The 20,974-nt window shown below is 38.1% G+C and overlaps 1 protein-coding gene across 10 annotated transcripts in view; it reads right to left on the bottom strand.

Annotated features, from left to right (window-relative positions):
* NBEAL1 (neurobeachin like 1) overlaps positions 1–20,936 on the bottom strand; it is an 86,132-nt gene extending 65,196 nt beyond the window's left edge. For 5 of the 10 annotated variants that reach the window (XR_007162497.2, XM_048061594.2, XM_048061593.2 and 2 more), the window contains exons 1-3: positions 20,749–20,905; positions 19,993–20,292; positions 3,262–3,353 (exon numbers count right to left, since the gene is read on the bottom strand). Coding sequence is in view for 9 of the 10 variants with exons in the window: in XM_048061594.2 (XP_047917551.1) it covers positions 3,262–3,353; positions 19,993–20,043 (143 nt within the window). In the remaining variant the exon portion in view is untranslated. Of the gene's footprint in view, positions 1–3,261; positions 3,354–19,992; positions 20,320–20,472; positions 20,496–20,748 lie in introns of those variants that run through there. The other 5 variants (XM_048061590.2, XM_048061587.2, XM_048061588.2 and 2 more) reach the window with 5 other exon arrangements.
* Positions 20,937–20,974: the final 38 nt, after the last annotated feature.

Below are 20,974 nucleotides of genomic sequence, written 5' to 3' on the forward strand. Positions count from 1 at the left end.
AATTTAAAAGTTAGATGTATATAACCAACATCTGTGCATTTTTTTTTCTCCTGACAAGACTTGTTTTATAAACTTGCTATTCAAAAAGAAAAAAAAAAATCATACCTTAACAGATGGTCTTATGTGATTACTGGTACCCTACCTCAAAAATCTGAGTTCTTGATGCATTTAGGTTCTCTTATTTACAATCTCCTTGCACCACAATAAAATGGTTACGCAGCAGCATAAATTCTCATCCCAGGTTTTTTGAGAGGAAGTTAAATTTGTCATTACAGTGTATTCATCCAATTACGGCCTAAATCCGCACAGTGGGACTCAACCTCTCCCCCACCAAAGCGGTAAGCAAGCGCTTTGGAACAAAGGCTGCAAAAAACCAAGCGTCACTTTTCAGCAGCCAGTTTCTAGTAAGCATGTAATCAGCTTTACTCTCATGATTCCTGCATCTTTTCTATGTGGCTTTGGAGTCCATATGCTAACCAAGTATGGTGTCTGTGGTACTTTGCATGAGTTTCCTTTAAGCTCCTTTGTGCGACAGCATGCAAACCAAAGCCAGAAAAAGAGCATGACAACACTCTGGAGATCTTTGTTGTTTCTGAAAGCATTAAACCAAATGACAATTTATTCCCTTCAGTGATGGGGAAAAAACCTCCCACCAGCTGGTAAACATTTTATCCTATCTAGTGTAGATACTGATGAGATGGCTGGTTTGTTGTGTTTTTCTTTTTTAGGAAGAGATGTGTATTAATCCTTCGTGCTCAATGTTCAAAGCTGTCAGCAGTTATTTTCTTGTGCAATATCCCCATTTTCTCAGTAAAAAAAATAACTGTAGACACCATTAATAAATCACTTCACTTAAAAATATAGGGAAGATGCACAAAGACGTAGGTATAACTGAATCTGTATAACTTATAAGCTGTATGACTGTATAAACTCTACTTATTATTACAGCCAAATCATACCAATGGATACACTTATCCACCAAGTTTAGAGATTTCCAAGTTCTCTATTATGTGCATCTTTCCAATTTCCAAAACAGGTTTCAGGAAATAATATACTTTAATTTATAGAAGAAACAGTCTTATCAGTTAAATCAGCAAGTGACACTGTCACTTAAGAGTACTTCTTTCAGAAAAACAGACTAACGTTTTCATTACATTTCTTAAGTGTTGTTTTCTTGAATGAAAAACAAAACATGTTTTACATTGACATAAAACTCCATGGCAGTCTTCCAAAAGGTTAATTTTGTCCAGCAGTTTGTACAAGCTTCCTTGTCCTAACAGAGTTGCTCATCATTTCCTGGCTTTTGCCCTTCAATACACAAGGTCTTTCAGGCACTTAGCTGGAAAGCACACCAAAACTTACATAATGAAAAAGCAGGGTCATGTCAGTCCCTGTTCTAGTAATTACTGCTGTTCTTGACTGCTCTCAACTACATTCGACAGAGGGAGGCAATGAAAAGGAGTACTGGATGCCTGAGTCCACAGGGTCTTTTAGCCTTAAGAGCACAGCCACTGGAAAACAGGCGGTTCCACACTCATCTGTGTTCTCTTTTGCAGGCTCAGTAATATCACTTCCTTAATGCTTAATGCTTAAATATTCATCAATAAATGCCAGAAAGATGCTACTTTTCTTAAGCCTGATTATGTCTCAAATGCCAACCTGGGCAGAAACAACAATTCTTCGTTAATTTTAATATCTGCTCTCTAACAGTGTAATTTTTAAATCCAGCCGTCAAAGCACGAGTATAACCTGCCTTCATCCCTACGTTGTTTTGATACATTTTCTCTACATCTGTTGTACAAATGACTTTAAATCTACATAAAATTATTCTTTCAGGCTAAACCACTAATCCTGTCATTAACCTCAGAAAAATATGGGATTTTATGCTCACAAAACCATTATTTAGCACAATGAAGATGCTGCTACTCTTCTGCACAGGTAAGCTTCACATTTCTTTTTAATCTTTTACTATGTTACTGTAAAAAACAACAACAAAAAACATGAGCACAAAAAAAAAAGGAGTACCAAAATACCCTTCTCTTCCACTGAACACATTTCAATATTAAATAGCATGTTAAAAGATAACTTGTGTTAAAGGAAAAACATTTTTCCTGAACTAAACATAAGATGTATTTTTGATATCTCACTGCAAAGAAAACATATCTTCTGGAAGAGTACAGAACTAATTTGTAGCTCTTGCTTAGCGGTTGAATTAATGTAAGCATGAATAAGAAAAATTTCATACAAATAGATGAGATGCCCAGTTTTTATCCACTGAGATCCAGTTGCAGCATTCTTCATTTCCTTGTAACAGGAGAGGCTATCACTTACACTTCAAACAGGATCTGATCCAAAGTCCATTAGAGAATTTCCATTGATTTCAACAGGGCTTGGACTGCAGCCATCATGCAGAGAGAGGCATTCTTTGTATTCACTCACCAGTAGCAATAGCAGCCATAATACTGACACTGGTTCTCATGATTTCTGAACCCTCTAACATTTGTTTTTTCTTAAAATCCTTAGTTCATGCAAACATCTCAAAAAAAACCAGTCCAAGGTTTCTGTTCCTCATTTGCAAAGTTAGTCTGTCTTGAAAACACAATCCTTAGAGCATAGAAAGCAAATTCGAAATAGTAAAGATGAATATCTGAAATCAGACTTCAATACCCATCTCATGATTATATTTTCATGCTTGCGGTCAACATCATAGGTGAAGTCACTAATACTCTCGCCACCGAACTAAAGTCTTCACAGATGCAAAGACCACTTGAAAGTCCATCATTTGTGCATTTCAATTTTTAAACATTTTTCAGCTAAAAACCAAAAATTTCATTGAGCATTTCACCTCATCCTCACTCTTGAAGCAATGCCAGAAATAATATCACAAACCTCTCCTCCTAGACCTTACTTCTATTCAGTCACTACTGGTACAGATAGCAAGTACTAATACTCACTATACTATTTCATCTGCAACATTTAATAATGAATACATATTCCACAAATTTATAAGGAAGAACGATTATATTTCTGTGAGCAGGAACAAGTAAACACTGAGATGCCATCTCCTGATATAATACAAATACCAGTATTTGCCTAGTTTCATCATTCCCAACTCAACTTGACCTTCAAAAGAACAGGAGTGCCAGTCAACAATTAAAAGCATTCTTTTGTTTAAAAGTGGTACTGATATTGAAAGAGACTGGGCTCTCAGCCAGGTCTGGTTCAGATATCAAAGGTAAACAGGTCTGTAATTCTACATACCTAGTCGGCAGTTTCTCAAAGTCCACATCCAGAAACTGTTCGTAGCTAGAAACAAAACTATCCAACCAAAGCTTCAGGTAATCTGGATCTTTCTGTAAAAGAAAAAAAGGGTGGGAGAACATTAAGTAATACAGTACCTGAGATCATTAGTCAGCAACTCTGTAGTATTAACTTGAATGGAAAGCTTTATTTAATACATTCCAGCTGGGAGAAAGGAGTGAATAGACTGATTTTTTATGATTAAAGTTTTAAAAAGTTGTTTAAAGAAATTGCGTCCTTCAGAATTCTCAGCAATGTTACATGATGTGACGTTCTGGCTCTGGGTATCTATCTATTGATTAGTTCATGCTACTGGTGTCAATGCCAATGAAAGTATTTTAGCTTCCCAAACCCACTCCCCAAACAACCATTACTTACTCTTCAGAGGTTACTAGTTTTCTAATACATACCAACTTTAAAAATTTACTAGTATATTCTATTCTTGATAGCATGGAAGTTAGTAGATAACTAGTAAATAACATTGTTTAAGTCTTACGAAATTAAGCAATAACTCGTGACAATTCTAATCACAAAAATAATTTGCATTTTTCTTCATTCATTGATCAACACGGCAGCTAGTAGCAGATCAGATAAAGTGTTCCAAGAAGCTATGCAGAGCCTGTGACTTGTACACTAGGTATCTATAAAATAGATAGATTTTAAATGCAGGCTTCCTAACTGTTCTTGGTAGAGCACATGGATTCTGTTCATGACCAGCAATCCCTCAGGACTAGATGCTGTGCCAGCAGGGAGGACAGATACTAGAACCTGTAGGGTGCCAAACAGACAAGACTTGCAAAAAGCAACAGGTAAACCCTTTGCCAGAAGCATTTGGCTGATAACACGTTGACAACTTCAGGCTAAGATATGACCAGAGAAAAACAAACAAAAAAAACCTATTTATTCTAGCTTCTACTGATTTACTTGCTGTAATAACAAGGCTTCTCTTATGCCACACTGTCATAATGGTATCACATGCAGGGTCACACCCTGGCAAACCCAAACAAGTCAGAAAACTTGCATCTCGGTGTGGTAGCCCTAAACCCAAAAGCATGTACAAGCTTTATATTTCCAAACACAATTGTGCTTATAATTTACATCAGACCATTATAACAGGATATTCAAACAAAGAAAAAAAAAATCAAGGGACATTAATAATACACTCTGAAGGGGACAACTTGTATTATAAACTTGCATAGGAAAGGTGTCAGCTCTTAAGGAGTTCAGGAAAGCTGCCAAGGAGATTTTAACTTGATTCTTCCTCCTTACAGAAAATTCTACTCCATCCACTTTACAACTGAATTACTACAGATAAAAGCAGTGAGGGATTACCACACCTGGGATTATCAAGGAAAAAATTCAATTTTAGTAAAAGCAGGGTAAAAATCAGCTTCACTACGTTATTGTCTTTTGATTGAAGATGAAATGCCATTACCAATGCAGCCCAAGGAATCTGAGGCGATGGTTGCTACCTTCTTAATATCTAATGAATGTGAACAACCCAGCCAAGAGTATGTTCTTCTGTCACCTCACTGTTCCCTATCTGAAACCTCAAAGCAACTGACTTACAGATAGGGAGGAAGGAGGATACTAAAACAACAAACAAACAAACAAAAAAAAAAAACAGGAAAATTCTTTCAAAATGTCATTTGAAATAGTCTCACTTTAACAGTCAAGCTGCTTAACTTTCAATAGCAAGCTGCCAGACCAAAGCCAACAGCTTCCTTAACAAGGACTAAGCAAAGGACTCCGCTCGTGTCCATTAACACACATCCATGCTCTCCCATACTTTGTTATAAATTGTTTTTAAAATCGTTTTAAAATATTTGCATAATATATTTTAGATTTTACTAAATCTAATCCACAATTTATAATTTTTTCAGAAAGTTCTGAAGTTTTGCTCATCCTTCCCTTCTCTCTTTTCTGTATCTCCTCCCTTTTCCTTGTTGCCTTTATATTACCACAGATGTTCCCAAACAAGAGATTATTTCCCTGCCATGTTAAGACCAAGGAGCAATCCGTAAATAACAGAAACACACACAGCATTCAGGGGGCAATGTTGATGTAAAAGAACAAGTCACCAAGACAAACTGACTGTACACAGAGTCCTCTCAGTTCAAGACACCTACATGCAAAAGAGCCTACCAGGAGGAAGATAGCACAAAATAAAAATGCAAAACTAGAATCTGAAGCGCTGCAAACCTTTTTTCAGTGTTCTTTCCACAGCATCTACAGGAATTGTAAAGCACAGCAATTCCCTTTGCATTCTAGACCCTTCCTCCTACCTCCAAGACCCTCTTTAACTCTACAAGCATCAGAAACCCTGACACAATTTACTTCACCATCACTATTAATTATATATATTCAGATACTGTGACAACATGCACCAAATGAAACTCTCAGCTAGATATGTATCTTCTGTAGGATTATTTGCTTTCATTGCCTCCAATATATTTTCTTGTTCATTTTTCCCTAAATTTTTCCCCTTCTTCTATTTCATTTCTAATTTCTCCCTTCTTCATAATCTTTCTTCTCCCTGTCCCTGCTTTTATTCTCCTTCTGATGGTTTTCTTCTTGATGTCATCAGTGGATTTGTTCTCTTCCCACTCCCCTTTTCAACTAAGCTCTCTTTTCTCATGACAGAAGTGGTAAACCAAACTAACATCAGAATATAACTTGACCTAATTCAAACATGAACATGTTTGTCTGTGTTCTTTAATGCCAAATCAACTTTCTGAGACAGTACATGCTGCAATCTGACAAACAGCTGTGTTACCACACAGCAGGAGGTTGCAGCCCAGGAGTATGGGAGTACTTCAGATCTGCATTGCTAGTGAGAGCAACAAATCACTGACCTGCAACCCCAGCTCCGAACAATTCGCTATAACTTGTTAGCTCTCCCATTTTCTCTGCCGTCCTCCTAAGGAAGATGTATAACTTCAGCAGACCATAACAAAGCATCTTAAATACTCAAAAGCCTTGTTACCAGTTAAAACAGTGAAACCCATGGAATATATTCTCTTTTTCACTGCTTTCATAATTACCATTTTGTTGTCATTCTGCAGACAGGTAGCTGGAGGCTGTATGTCAGACTGCAGCTCCGAATTGTTTTTAGCGGTGTTAGCTGAAGATGTACCATGCTTTTAAAGCACAGCTTACAAATCAACCTATGCTTTGATAACGCACCACAAGGACATACCGTGATAAACCAAGGTGACTTCGGTACTCTTTCCCAACCTCCTCCATACACACACACACACTCTGCAGACATGCCCCATTAGGTCAGCAAGAAAGACAGAAGGAACTTTTTGATTTGGACAACATCAGTAAAAGCAGGAAAAAAAAAGATGTAAGTGGTAGTAAAACATCTTCCACTAATTACAACTTTCCAGTCACTAGAAAATAAGAAAATGTTGATTGTAGAAACCTTACAGCTTTCTAAGTCACTACCCTAAGAACTTAATTTCTTTACCTGAAACTTGGCTGGCTTTTGTGCAGACATATATATACAGTCTCATCTGAATAGTAATTCATATATAGAAAATGCATCTATTGAAAATTCAGGAAGACAGTTTTCTTTTGTCAAAGCTCAAAATTCCCAGAAGCTAAAATCCAACTTCAGTTGGCTGTTTCTCTTCAGAGTGACACAACCATACTTTTAACAAAGCAATCTTAAAGATGCGTCACTATAAGGATATGTGCAAAGCTATAAGAAGGAGAGGAGAAAAAAAAAAAAGAAAAAATAAATAAACTGCAAAGCTCTTTAGCTGATAACTGTGAAGCAAACCACAAACACGTAGGACCTAAGCTTAGGCTTCTGAGCTCAGTGCATTGCAGTAAAGGCCTGTGAAACTGCTATAGCAACAGTCATTCATCTGCACTAATGAAAAGAATTATTTTAAGCCTATTAAATCAGGTAGCTCAGAGCACCTGAAAGAAAAAACACTTCCTTATACCTCCCTTTATTTAAATACTACTATTTTTTTTTAAACACACTTTAGACCTCCATTTTTATACAATTCCCTTAGCACAACAATAGTCACCACAGCCCTTTACAATGAAACACTGCCAGGTCTGAGCTCTAGCATGTTTCCAACAGGTACAAAAATAAAAACAAACAACAACAACAACACACCTAGCAGTCTTTGTTGTTGTTTTTTCAACATGTTTAGCGCAATGCTAGAAGGAAAAGAGTTACTAAATAAAATCAGTAGAACTCCACACTGTACTCCAATACGTAACCCAAGACTGGAGCTAAATGCTGCCAATGAGCAATTTTCCCATAGAGCCTACTGTTTTAACAGTTGCACTATACAGAAACTCTAGCAAGGCCACACTTCGCCTTGGCACAACCAGGAAACAAGCTCCTAATACCAACACCAACTTCAGTGCTTACCGGCACTAAAGCAAAGCTTAAAAAGAGAAGGATTCGCCTAAAGCCATTCTGACCGATACAACACTCTAAGGCAATGAAAATACAAGAAACTAAGTAAAATCTACACCAACTTGGGACAGGCTCTTATCTTTGATATACTAAATTATCTGCAAGTTATAACAGCTTTGTCTACTCTTTGTGAAGACTGATGAAGTGAAAAAAAGCTCCTAATCCAGCTTTTTTTTTTTTCTCAGTAACTAGTATGCCTAGGCAAGAAGGTCATCAGGAAAAGGCAATTTTTACTTCAGCGAAAACATTTTTAAAATTCCTAATAAGCCATGAAGCATTGAACTCTTACAGCTTACTCCAAGTTAAATGAAAACTTTCTACACAAAACCGGCACTGAAGTGCTCCCACTAAGTCTTCAGCCATGTGTCTGTGGAGTACAGACACACTTATCCACGGCTTCAAACCAACATTAGCGATGCAATTGTGTTTTTTTTTTCCATTTAATAATTAGCTAGCTTCCATTTCTGCAAAAGTTTCCTATTATGTGCTAGTTCAAAGATGATGCTCTACTGAGGCTTCAAATAAAAAAAACACAGGGTGATGGGCGAAGATCAGCACAATTTTTATAGCAACGTGGAGGAAGTTTTAGTTGCTAAAAACAAAAGCTGGATCCACCCGAGGCTATTTTTAGTGCTGCATTCCACGCTCCAAAGGCAAAATCTCCCTGCAGGGCAGCTCAGGGCGCGCCTGCCTGCCTCATCCCACAAGGCAGTTGTTTGAAGTCCTTAAATGCAACGTGCAGGCATAAAATTGCCTGCCTGCTTTGACTACTGTGTGTAGCAGTCAGTCAATCTGCAAAGTGGATCTCAGTTTACCAGCACTGCCACCAAATCTCACCAGCACTGGTACTATAATAACTAATCCCCCATCCCCAAGCACTATGTTTAAACTAACAGCAATACTTTGGTGTTAAGGCTGACTTGGATGTACTATAAATTACATATAAAAATTATACAGGAAAGACTATTAAATTTACCAGTGATCTAAAGGCAGTATTAAAAATAACAGAACTAGTCAGCATAACACAAAAATTGTAGGACATTTCTCAACAGTTTGAAAGAAGCTATTCATTAGGGGATCAGGTTTGTTGAGTTTGAATTGTGGTTTGGAAGTGGCACCTGCCGACACCATCCACGGGATGAGCCTGGTTAACCAGAACTCTTCAATGTCTTTGTGTTTGCTAGAAAGAACTACAGGTAAGTTCTGTGTACAGGCTGGCATACAGCATTTCTGTGCTCCAGAGTCTGCTGCACAGTTCACTTACCAGAAATTTACCATGTTGTGACATGTTACCATCTATTAACTCACTTTTCTCCTCAAAATTGATACAATGAAAAGCAGTAACAGATGGAAGATGTATTTTAAAAATCAGGGAATAAGAAGTATTCTGAATAATCCAAAGGCAACCAGAATGACATGATGTCAAAATTCCGCAGTGTCAAGATAAGCCTCGATTTAATGCAAATTCAGATCATAGCTTAAGAAAGGTTTAGGGTTTAATGCTTGATTGCTTTGAAATTCCAAGTTCCGTCATCAATTTAAATGAGAAAAGGACTGAGTTGCAGCAACAACACACAAAGCCAGCTTTTGCTCCATCACTTTCCAACTTTCACTGTGATGCAAAAGACAATGAAAGAACACGGAGAGACCAAAAGGAAGCAGGGCGGTGCACCATTGTTTCACCGAATCAATAGCTAGATATTGTCAAGTCTTTCAGTAGATAAAGAAAAACTCTGAGAGCTTGGGTACAACTTATCAAAAGAAGTCTGTATTCGTTTCAAAGCATCACACGGTTACTTTCCACATAATTTTGCCTAAAGCAAATTCTTCTTTAGCCATGTATTTAAATGTTTGCATTTGTCTTCTCAACCTCATCATCTCTTAGATTAACATCGGACTGCAGCTAATTACAAACTGAAGGTACAAAAAACCCAAATGAGCTTTTCTGCACCCTGCAAAAATCAAAGACTCAAAAACTAAGACACAGCAGAATTTGTGTTACTTGTGCAACTGTTATTTGGTATCCATTTCACTTCTGCTGGTACAGTTTTAAAGTTATTATCACAGGTAACTAATGAGGTCAGATTTCTGCAAATATCATGCTTGTTCTCTGTACCCTGCTTTCTCCTCAAGAGCTTTGTCTCTCCAGCACATCAAAAGCTATATGGTCCTAGGGAGGAAAAAAAACAGTATGCAGTCATACCTGAGCCAGTGTACTCATTGACACTTTCGAAACTATTTTTTGTATTTTAGATTTTACCAAAGATGCATCCTTCTCATCACAATATTTTCTCTCCCAAATTCTAAGCTTGCCCTTGAAAGCATGTGAACACTATAGACTTAATTAAAACAGTTTTGAAAAAACATATATTAAGGAACTCCATAAATAAAACCATTTCCCTCCTTGCTTCTCAGAACTTGCTAAACCATTAAACTTACACTTCCCATGCAGCTTCAGTCATTTATCAAAAAAAAATTGTTCATTCCACCTAGTCAAAAATTCAGCAAAAACACAGGTAAATGAAAGCCAAGTTTTATGTAATTGAACACATTAGCCAAGCACTTATCACCAGAGTTGGTGATGTGACTTACACAGCCTGCACCTGCCACAACCATTTTCCACAAAACTCATGTAGATTATGTCACTGGAAACTCTGGGCTGATGTCCCACATGGATTGTCATTTTACAGCTACAATCACTCTTCCAAAGGAGTCAAGGATTTACCCTGTCTTTAATGCTGCTAGTTCCAATAACTTTAAAACTTTTTTCAGTTCCTCTATTTTCCTTGCACATTCCAAGTGAAAGCTGATAGAAAACTATTTGAAGGTATGATGTTTTCCTAAAATTATTACTACTAATTTAACAATAATCTTGTAATCTTTTTAAAGGAGTCAAACAAATTGCTCCCTTTTTACTTTGCTTTTCATGGATGTTTCTGGCATTACTGCCGAATTCTTACCTCCAATGTAAGTGCTGCTTTTTCAACCCCTGCCTTAGCTATTAGTTTTTAAATGTATTAATGGGACGCTCTTACAGATTCTTATGCAGAACGGATTATTTGACAATAAAACAAGTACTTACCTCTCCCTACATTAACAATTAAAAGCAAATATATTCACTGCTTTCATCCAGACTTCAGGAAGATTTGTCTTCATCCCTATGCCCCTTGCAAATTCCAGAATTACTAGGACTGGTTATTTAAATAAAGGTGTATTTTCTACGTTAAATTACTATCTGTTGTATAATTAAAGGTTTACCATCTGCTTTGATTTCATGCTCTCTTTGTGTTACATAGATGTAATATTTAACCATGAATTTATTTTGAGGTTTTGTTTATGCCTCCCTCAAACATCCTTTAGGTAAAATTTTTAGAAGCCTTTACAGCCTCATTTAAATCTCTTTAATTCCCTCAACTGCTTTAAAATATACTATACTTTTAGATAATAGCATTATTAGTTATTCTTGTAGTTAAATTGAATTCCTAACTTTACACAGACACAATTAACAGTGTTACTCAATGGTCAAACAGTTATTTAATGCCTCTCATTCCTTATTACAGGTATAGGCAATCCTCAATCATAAACCAGACAACCAGATTATCATAAATGCTTTAAATATCAGAGAAATTATCAATACAAGCCAATATTTTATCAGCACAGAAATCTAACGCCTAATGTTGGGATTTGTAGATGCATAGAGGAGCCTTGTCTCATAGTGAGGTGTCAAACTGAAAACAGCATTTAATATGAGAATAATCAAGTTTGGTTTTCACTTATTGGTGTTCCTGCTGTATCTCCTGACTTCCTCTATTGCAGCCCCTCTTTTACTAGAAGATAAATCAGAAAAATTAGCTGAACAAATGACTTCTAAAAAAAAAAAAAGGATTCCTATCTTTATTGTTGAGACGTGTGCATGCTTTGATGTTTTTTTGGTTTTCTTTTCCTTATATAAATTTCTTTCATCACGAAAAACTCTGTAATTAAGGAAGCTCTTTTCTCTTTTATGGCAGCTGTTCAGCCTTTCTAAAGCCTGTAAATATTTTAACAGTATCTATTGACAACATTTGGATTCAGGCATTAAGCTCCAATGCTGTTCAATGGGCAGCTGGCAAACCTTCCTCCCAGTTCCATTTGTGTATTAGAGCACAAACACACTGCACATTTGAGTTGATCCTGCAATATTATGTTATCAGGACACATGCTATCCCCAAATCTGAATCAGATGATCCAGTTAAAAGTGCCATACCTCAGATACCACACAACAGCCCAACGTTAGCTATATTTGCTCTCGTAGTACATCACAAAGAACCAGAAGGCTGTGTTTCTTGCACCTTGATAAATCATTCCCTGGAAGAGACACTGGATTCTTTCAATTCATTAAAAGTTTCCTCTGAAATATTTTCTACATTTGCTGGTATGTTTTGAACCGGATGTTTCTCATTAAAACTGTAAAGCAGCTACATGTATGTACTGTGAAATATATTATAGAATAATACAAAACAAAAATAATTTCCCTGTAGCTAGCAAAATGCTATGGTTTTCTAACATTTCTGTTCTGTTTAGATATATCTGCTGTCTCATCTCAATCTGAAGCCTGCGTTATCTGTGGCAGAGTCCCTGTTCTGGTTTGAACAACTGTCAACACCAACACTAATTATGTTACTTCTCAAACTATGAGAAGTCTCTTTAAATAGCAGACAGTAAAATCAGAATGGAAGACCAACTGTTCCTGTTTACCTCTATCCATTCTTAGTTCAGCATCTCAAAGGCAGAACAAGGGTAGTGTCACCAACCCACTGCCACAAGTGACTTGGGACATGTTCTTTTGCAAGTTATATACTCTCAGAATGGCAGAGATGTATTTAAAGCAATCTTTTGTGCATAAAACATTTCATTACACAACTGTTGCATAAATCTTCATTCACTTTTTTTTAGCAAAGGCATGATCTTACATGACGGTGGCTTACGAAGAGTTACTTTTACTGAACACTTAGTTTGATCAAGCATTCATCTAGCTGTAAGCTGAATACTTCTTTATCTAATATAACAAAGGCAATACATAGTGATGTGATATGAATCACTGACAAATCAGCAATTGCACAAGAAGGAAGACAACTGCAAGCTGAAGTCAGGATGAGATCACGTTTAGGATGCAAAGGTCAGTGTTTCACAGAACTTACAGTTTAACATCAAAGATTAGGCTGTTGAATTACTTGCTTCTCACCACAAATAAAACACAATTTTGCAAAAAACACATTTTTAAAGAAACAAGTATAACATCATTTAGGTGAACAATTTCATTTCAATCATACTGTTCCATGTAGCCTTCCAAGAGACTTGTCTAAAAGTTGACCTGATCGTAACTTTTTTAGTGTTTAAAAAGACTCTCCAATTTCATACAGAGACACAGGTTAAAGTCACTTACAAGCAAAATTCCACAATATTTAAGATAAACTGAATACTCCCTTATAATTTCATAATACTCCTCTGGAAGTTATGCATTTACTCTCACTTGCTGAATGCCACATGAAATCCCCCAGTCTTTTGACGCAGGTGGCTAAGGGATTTGATTGAACTACAAAACGTTATCAGGGAAGCAGTACTTCATGAAAGAGTAGTGAGAGGACTGCCTGACAATACTACAGGACCACCTGACAGCCAGTTAGTAGGTCAGCTTAGCAAGTCTGTAACACCACATACTGAGGAAACTGGTACATTCTTGCTCCAAGCCAACTTTTTTTTTAAATATAAAGATCATTCCACTTTCATGTCACTTTTGGCCCAAAACAAGGTGGACGACGCTAATGGAATTCCCCCATGGAGCATGTCCTTGAAAGGATCCAAAGGCACATGAATTCTCACAATTCAAGGTCAAATTTCTTTTAATTCTATACAGCTTCTTAGTACTAAGAAAAACAGTGAATGAACAGAAATTACTCTTTCACAGACTCTTCTCACAGCACAGAGCACACATTAATTTAATTGACCTATTTAGTCCTCATAATGCCAACATAAGTATAGCTCAAGCAAGTTAAATGTGTGTGTTTGTGTTAAAGCTTCAGCTTCAAGTATTTGCATTGCAGTGGTGCTACCATCTTGGAGAAAGGCATGTAATTAATTACAGAGAAGCTAGCACTGCCAGCACATCACAGCCTGTAGCACTTCGCTCTTCGCAGTGGTCTGTTCCCAACTAACAAAGAAATCATGGTTTCCCACAGGACCACTTATTTTTATCATTCAAGTCTTACGATTCCTGTGAGGCACCCTATAAGGAACCAGAATCTCACTGGGGATTCTTCCCAGACGAGGAAGAAAATAACTCAAATAACAGGATCTAAAATACACCAGGACATTTTTACAATACTGCATATACTCATTTCAGATTTTTTTTTTCTGTATAGCTTTTGATCTAGAACTAAAATGCTTTCCTGTAAGAAGTATAACTTCTCTTTCCATGCTATAATATTAGTTTTAAAAGGAAAGATAACTTACAGGTGTCCCTCAACAAAACAGAGAAAAAAAAAGCCAACACATTTATCTCAATAAAATCAGATCTGATTAAAAAAAAAGGCAAACACAGCAATACAATGCAACATAAGAAAGTACATTTCTTAAGAAGATGGCCTATCCACAAGTCAGCTCTTCTGAACACTGCAAGGGAGGTGATTGTCTCAGCTGTCTGTGTTAGTAAAGACCACGACTTTGTAATTAGCTTTATAACTCTTAATACACAGAATCCCTACCTACTAAGGATGCTAAGATCGAATACTCCTTCTTTGAAAGGGGAAGCATAGGCTAGAAACTGGCTGACAAACAGACTCACAGCTTTCCCTTCAAGCTATTGTATCACCTATCAGATAAGGAAGTGCTGAAATGAAAGCATGGCTTTACTGAAGACGAAGGCGTAAGAAAAAGCCCAGAACCAATTACTGTGTGAAACCCTGCCTGGCACAATTAAAATTCTTAAAGGGGAGAAAGTCTTCTTGACAGGACTCAGCTAACACAGCACCCCCATCCTTTGGATAGCTAATTCTGATGATACACTATCTGGCATGCTTTTCACTAGCTGTCTAACAAAGCAGATTCCTTTTTAAAGGAGCCAACCCTGTTTTAAGAGCCTTTTACAGGGCTTCCATTACATTCAAAAACTTTGGCATGAGTCTTGACCCAGCAGCAAAGTGTCCTTTATACACTACAAGCCTAATCCTGAAATGATTTTAAATTACATTCTGGATTTACAATTCATCAGGTTGTCCCGGCCCCTCAGTTAAGAGCAGCACTCAATGTCTGCTTCAACCTTTTTTTTTTTTTTTATAGATACTACTTGAAAGCATCAGCTCTTCTTAGATGTTTTTGAACTGCCAACCCTGTTTTATAGGCAACTTTCAGCATATTCTGCTGAAAGTTGATCATTAAGCTTTTAGGAAAAAGACTTTCACATTGCTTTAACTGTACTACTCACATGCCCTGTGAAATGCTCTTGAAGAGCCAAATACTTCATATTTAAATTTCCCTTTGCCTTGGCAAAGCATTCAGGTTTTTTTTTTTTTTGGTGGCATTCAGGTAAAGTAAGGAGTATAAAGTTGTGCCATATATTACTTTTTTATTTATTCTTTAAATATATAATTTCAAGGAAAGGATATGGTAGAGGGTTAGCAGATCTAACCATTATTATTACATTTTGCTTTAATTTAAGCTGCAGCTCTTTGTTTCAGCATCACTTACCAGCCATTGTTCATATTATTCAAGAAACTAAATAGATTACTGAAAATCTTCAGCTTCTAGAAAAGCAAAAATCCTTTCTCCCTAGAAGATATTTTCCCCAAAAACATTTATTGTCTGTGTCCTGTCCCACTCCTCTACCCCGAGTTTCCACCCAGGATAAAAATCAATCAATTTTGATCTAGTCGAAATCCTGTAATATGTACACACACAGTACTTAGCCACGTTCACTTCACTAATACTCTGTATGCCACGTTTTCTGTATCTATTTCAAATACGTAAGATACTAGGAAAGACCAACTTTATAAGTAACACAATACAAATGGAAGATTTTCTAAGGTGCATACAGAAGATAAGTGCCTGCATTTATGCCCTTAAAACCCTTCCTGAAAGCAACTGGGGATCTCACTTTGTTAGAAGAGAAAAAATTTCTTTCCACAGAGGAGAGTATCTGATCACTTCCTGCATAAAATTAAAAGTAACAAAAATCCTAACACACTTTATGCCAAATAATCTGAAATACCTTTCAGAAAAACTGGAGAGGATGAAATGTGCATGGTTCAATTCTCACAGATACAATGCAGGTTGAATCTTTAATTTGAATCTGCAGTCAAAGTCACTTCAGAGGATAACAAGACATGAATTAATTTTGCATCCTGGTACATAATTAACATCTAAGAAAAGGTTAATCAACTAAGATTACAACAGTAATATTGTTACAGCTATGCTGGTCTAAGAATACAAGGCAAGACTGGTAGAGCAGATCTAATGGAAGAGATTACTTCAGTCACATGAACATGAAAAGGTCACAGAAACACTTCGATGAAAGCATGCGCTTTCCCCAGACTACCTCAGTTCATCTAGTAGAGCTGATCTCCCGCTACAAACTTACATTACTGAAGCATTTTCAGGTATCTGCTGCATATTCACTTCAGTAAGCGTTTCATGTTCCTGTGTAGATGATATTTAAGGCTTCAAACTGATGATCGATAAGCTAATGTTTGGTACTACCTTTGTCTACTGAGCCTGCTGGAGAATTTTTGCTAGTGAACTCTATAGAAAAGACTTGTTATCTATTCTACATTTATCTCAATTACCTTAGAAAACATGCATTCCTCCATTCAGATGAAAGACAGCAGCTTGCAACCATACCAATATTCAAGTGAATAACAGCATTGTATATTAACGGAGAATCAAGTATTAGAAAAAAAAATCCGTTTTAAACTCAAAACCACCAAAAACAATCATGACAGCAGTATGCATCTTTAACAACGTTTTCTTTGCAGAAAATTTGACAGCATTTAAAAAAGAAAAAAGAAAAGAAAAACAAAAGAAAAAGAACAACTCGAGGCAGAAACAGCTCAAACAATTAACAATACAGCGCTGTGATATTTAAGTCCCAGTGACTCTAAACTAAACTTCACTAAATTTAATGAGCTTCTAAACTGCTTCCAGGCAACACCAAAAGCACTGTCAGTCACGTGTGACTATGACTTTCATCGGGCATCTAAACAGCAGACAAATCTGCAGCTTTGTAGCTACTGGCCTACAGAGCACAGCTTTTAAAGGAACAGAATCACAGAGGGGAAAAAAGCACCACCAACAAAACTTACATTAGAAACTGCCAGATGAAAAACAACAGAACACCAACTAAAAACAAACTTTTGCAGCCATCAAAACACAACTTTAAGAGAAATAAGAAAACAATACGTCACACACAATATCATTCAAAGACTGCTTCTGTAGATATGCTGGCTACATGCTGATGTCTGCCCAAGTCTCCAATTGCTGATAGTGCACAAAGGTCAATGAAAATACAGAGATCCCCTCCTAATGTTACTTTGCACAAAAGTAAGTGTTGCAACTTATGCTTGTGGCTGCACTGGGACCTAAAGTGATCACAGAAAAAGAATTGTTACCAGGATTAATGGTAAGATACTAACACTATCATCCATCACTTTAAAACCGTAAGAAGTTTAGAAGTTTTGTTGCTGTAGCACACAGTGCTGTATTTAACGTACTAAGAGCCTGATCACCCGAAAAAGACAAACTAAACATGGCTAGTTATTATCACCAATGTCGGGCATCACAGAAAAAAACAAGGCTTTCACTGTTTCTTTCGCTAACAAGGCTGCAAACCCCAAAGCTGTACACTCAAGGTATGTAAACTTGAGATCATTTACTCAGTTGTTTCTGTAGTTTGGAGACATCTTGCCTTTCCAGAATGCTGTCAGCCACAACAAAGTCACCTACAGGATATGGTGCTACACTTTATCATGTTAGTGGTGATTACTACTACATCTTCCCGTTGTTCTAGATGCTCTAAGGAAAGCCAAGTTACAGCACAATCTAGATGGTCTTGATATATGACTGACCGAATAATCTAGTTTACATTACAGCTTCACAACACTTTACACCCTAACACCTAAACTGCTTCAGTTGCTCTTAACTCCACAAAACTCAACCCAAGATGGAGTATTTTTTTCTGGATGCCGGCCTCAAACAGAAAGAGAAATCATTTTAACCTGAATGAGGTAGAGAGAGAGAGAAATAAATAAATAAATAAATAGAAGAAAAACAAAAAGTTGTGTGTTCAGCTTTTTTGGAAGAAGTGAGGACTCTGTTTTTGGACTCACTCTAGTTGCCTGAAAATTTCAAACTGTTTTTTTATAGCATAAATATTTCTACTTGAGAAAAACTCCTTATCAATATATGAGTCCATGTAATTGTGCCCATAGCATATAATTCTAGAAAGAAAAAAAAAAAAATCAAACAAAATCCAAAAAGTGAAGTCTCTGACAGCTCACAAAGGCTGAGTACATCAAAAGTTTTTTTGTTGTTGTTTTTTTTTCCTGTTAGGGTCTAAATATGTCTATTCCCACCATGTTAGTGCAGACCAGAGGACACATTCATCATTCCTATTAAGAAACTGAGCATCCTCTGAATGATCTAAAGCACACACTGTACACCTTCCATTTCCACTTTGTCTGTATGCCAGCAAGAAGGTTGCATAAAGAAAGCTCTACTAGTTACAATTCGAATGAAAGGTTCAAGCAAAGGGGGAAAAGGTGTAAGAGAGAAAAGAAATTTACAAAGAACTAGGGAGGAAAGAGACAAAGAATGTCTAAGCACAGAAACCCGAGTTTGGCTCATCTCCCCAGTCCTGTCTCTCCCAAAGCTGAGGAAAGCCTGGATTCTTGGAGCTTGAGGATTCTTGGAGCTGAGGAAAGCCTGGATTCTTGGAGCCTGTTCCAAGAGTCTTTGTTCTTCTCACATGGATGAACTCACTGGCAAAACATGCTTCTCCTTCAGTACTAGTCTATTTCCTGCTGCCATCAACATTACTACATCAGTTTAAATGGCAAAGGTCTACACAAATACATTTCAACCCAAAAGATAACCCACGTGGCTATCAGTAAGATGTCACACTGTGCTGTTATGTTTGCACTAGTTTTATTTTTAACTACAAATAGAGCATTAGGGTTACAAACTCACACAAATTAAGAAAAGCTACAATTAAGACTGCCTTGTGCAACGCTCATCCACCACTTTGTGTGCTTGTATTAAGACAGTCTGTACTTAAAATCTCACGTTCTGTGTTCTTGAGGTGGATGTTCTCCACAAATGAACCCGGAAACAGAACAAGAGAATGTTTACCCTTAATGCCTTACTGGTTTGAAAAGTTAAAGAGACTGTGATGCATACAAAATGTGAGGCTGCAAAGAGACAAGGCAAAAGGAAACCAGTGAATAAGGCCACCAAAAGCTTTCCTTGCCACAGCCACAAAGTTTGTACACAGTAGGCCAGTTTCTTTACAGTTTTTTTTTAATATTTCTTATTTTATGAATATCTATTTAGATAACCTGGAATCTAATTTGTGTACATACTCAGCGCTTCTGGTGGCAATTCAGACCTCTGCTTTAAACATACGAATTGCTTTACACTATGAAGTACAAATAGAGACAAGACAGTATTTTCATAATTTTCCTATTAGGTGAAGGAAGTTCATTACTATTAATAGAGTACTTTGATGTCATGTTGATAACCAGCAAACGAATACTCAGAAGTAACTTAAATCTGCTTTTTGAGAAGGCTTTGGCTAATATAGTTTAAATAAAACTGGAGCTACACAGAAAACCCTAAGGTTAAAACTAAATACCAGACAGCAGTGGATTAAGTGAATACAATTTATTTTAATGCTACGGCTATATGAAAAAAATGCATACGTATGCATTCACATAGCTAAAAGGTATAGCTAAAATAAGTGCTTAAGCTGAGACATAACCCCGCACAATTCATACCTCATCACAAAAAAAAGCCCAACCTGAAGTGTAAGTCAAGAGCTGAAGTTGTAAATAGTGTAAGAAGTTCAGTTATACCCTTAGAGAAGCCATGCAAGTCTACGCAACTTCTAAGCAAAGGAATTGTGCTAAAAGATGTTACAAAAACATTTAAAATACCTGATTTACAAATAAAAGAGGAAGAAGACACATAAACATCCCCCCACTACTCCCCCAAACACTTACCTTATTACAGTAAAGCATCCAAAGCTCATACAGCCTCTCTCGGGATGCCATTCCTTCCCTTCCTCTTTTGCCTGACACCAGTGACTTCTGTTCAAGATCCTACCATGCTCCGTTCTCAAGTGTTCTTTCCGCAGTTTTTGGTTTATTATTAGTTATATCATAACCCAAGAAGAAGTCAAGGATTAAAATAACAGGGTCTCAGCCTCTCCTTTTTGGGTAAACAACGTAGCACAACACAAGCGACTGAAGACGACAGTCAAGCATGTCCGTTCTTCGCCAGTGGCACTTCGGGCGTAATCTCTGGAAGTGAAAACATAGCCTTCAGGCCTTTGGGCGAGGAAGGGGAGGAAAAAAAAAAAAAAAAAAAAACATAAATCCGGACTTTAAAGCCCACAGACGACCTCGGGAATTACACGGAGGCCGGTCGCGTTGCTTTCGTGTCCGGCACTACCCCAGACAGGGGGCAGCCCGCTTGCCCACCTTCTCCTTTTCGGAAGGAGCGAGCTGAGGGGGGCTGAGGGGAGGCAAGGTGGCGGCACCGCGGATCGCCCGCCCGCCACGGGGCACGCCACGGCCCCGGCCCGACAGCCACAGCCCCGGGCTCCACAGCCGGCCCCGGAGCCCGGCAAGCCGAGACGGCGGCTGCCCGAACACCGCCGCCGGCCGCGGCCTTTCCCGTTCCCCGCGGGAGAAGCCCAGCGCCGCGCTTTGCCACCGCCTCCCGGGTCAGCCCCGCCGCCCCTCGCCGCCACCTACCGCGCCCCCGACCTCTCCCGGCTCACCCCGCACCACCGCGGCCTCTCCCCGCAGCCTACCCGGGCCACGGCGGGGGGCGGCCGGGCAACGCCGGGCGGCGGAGGGGGCCGGGCCTCGCCACATCGCCCGCCCCGCCCGCATTCCGGCACACGCCCCGAGCCGCCGCCGGGGGGCGGGCTGCGCGCGGCCGCCATCTTGGCTGCGGCGGCCGGGCACAGCCTCCCCG

This window comes from Anser cygnoides, chromosome 6, assembly GCF_040182565.1.
Source record: "Anser cygnoides isolate HZ-2024a breed goose chromosome 6, Taihu_goose_T2T_genome, whole genome shotgun sequence".
NCBI lineage: Eukaryota > Metazoa > Chordata > Aves > Anseriformes > Anatidae > Anser > Anser cygnoides.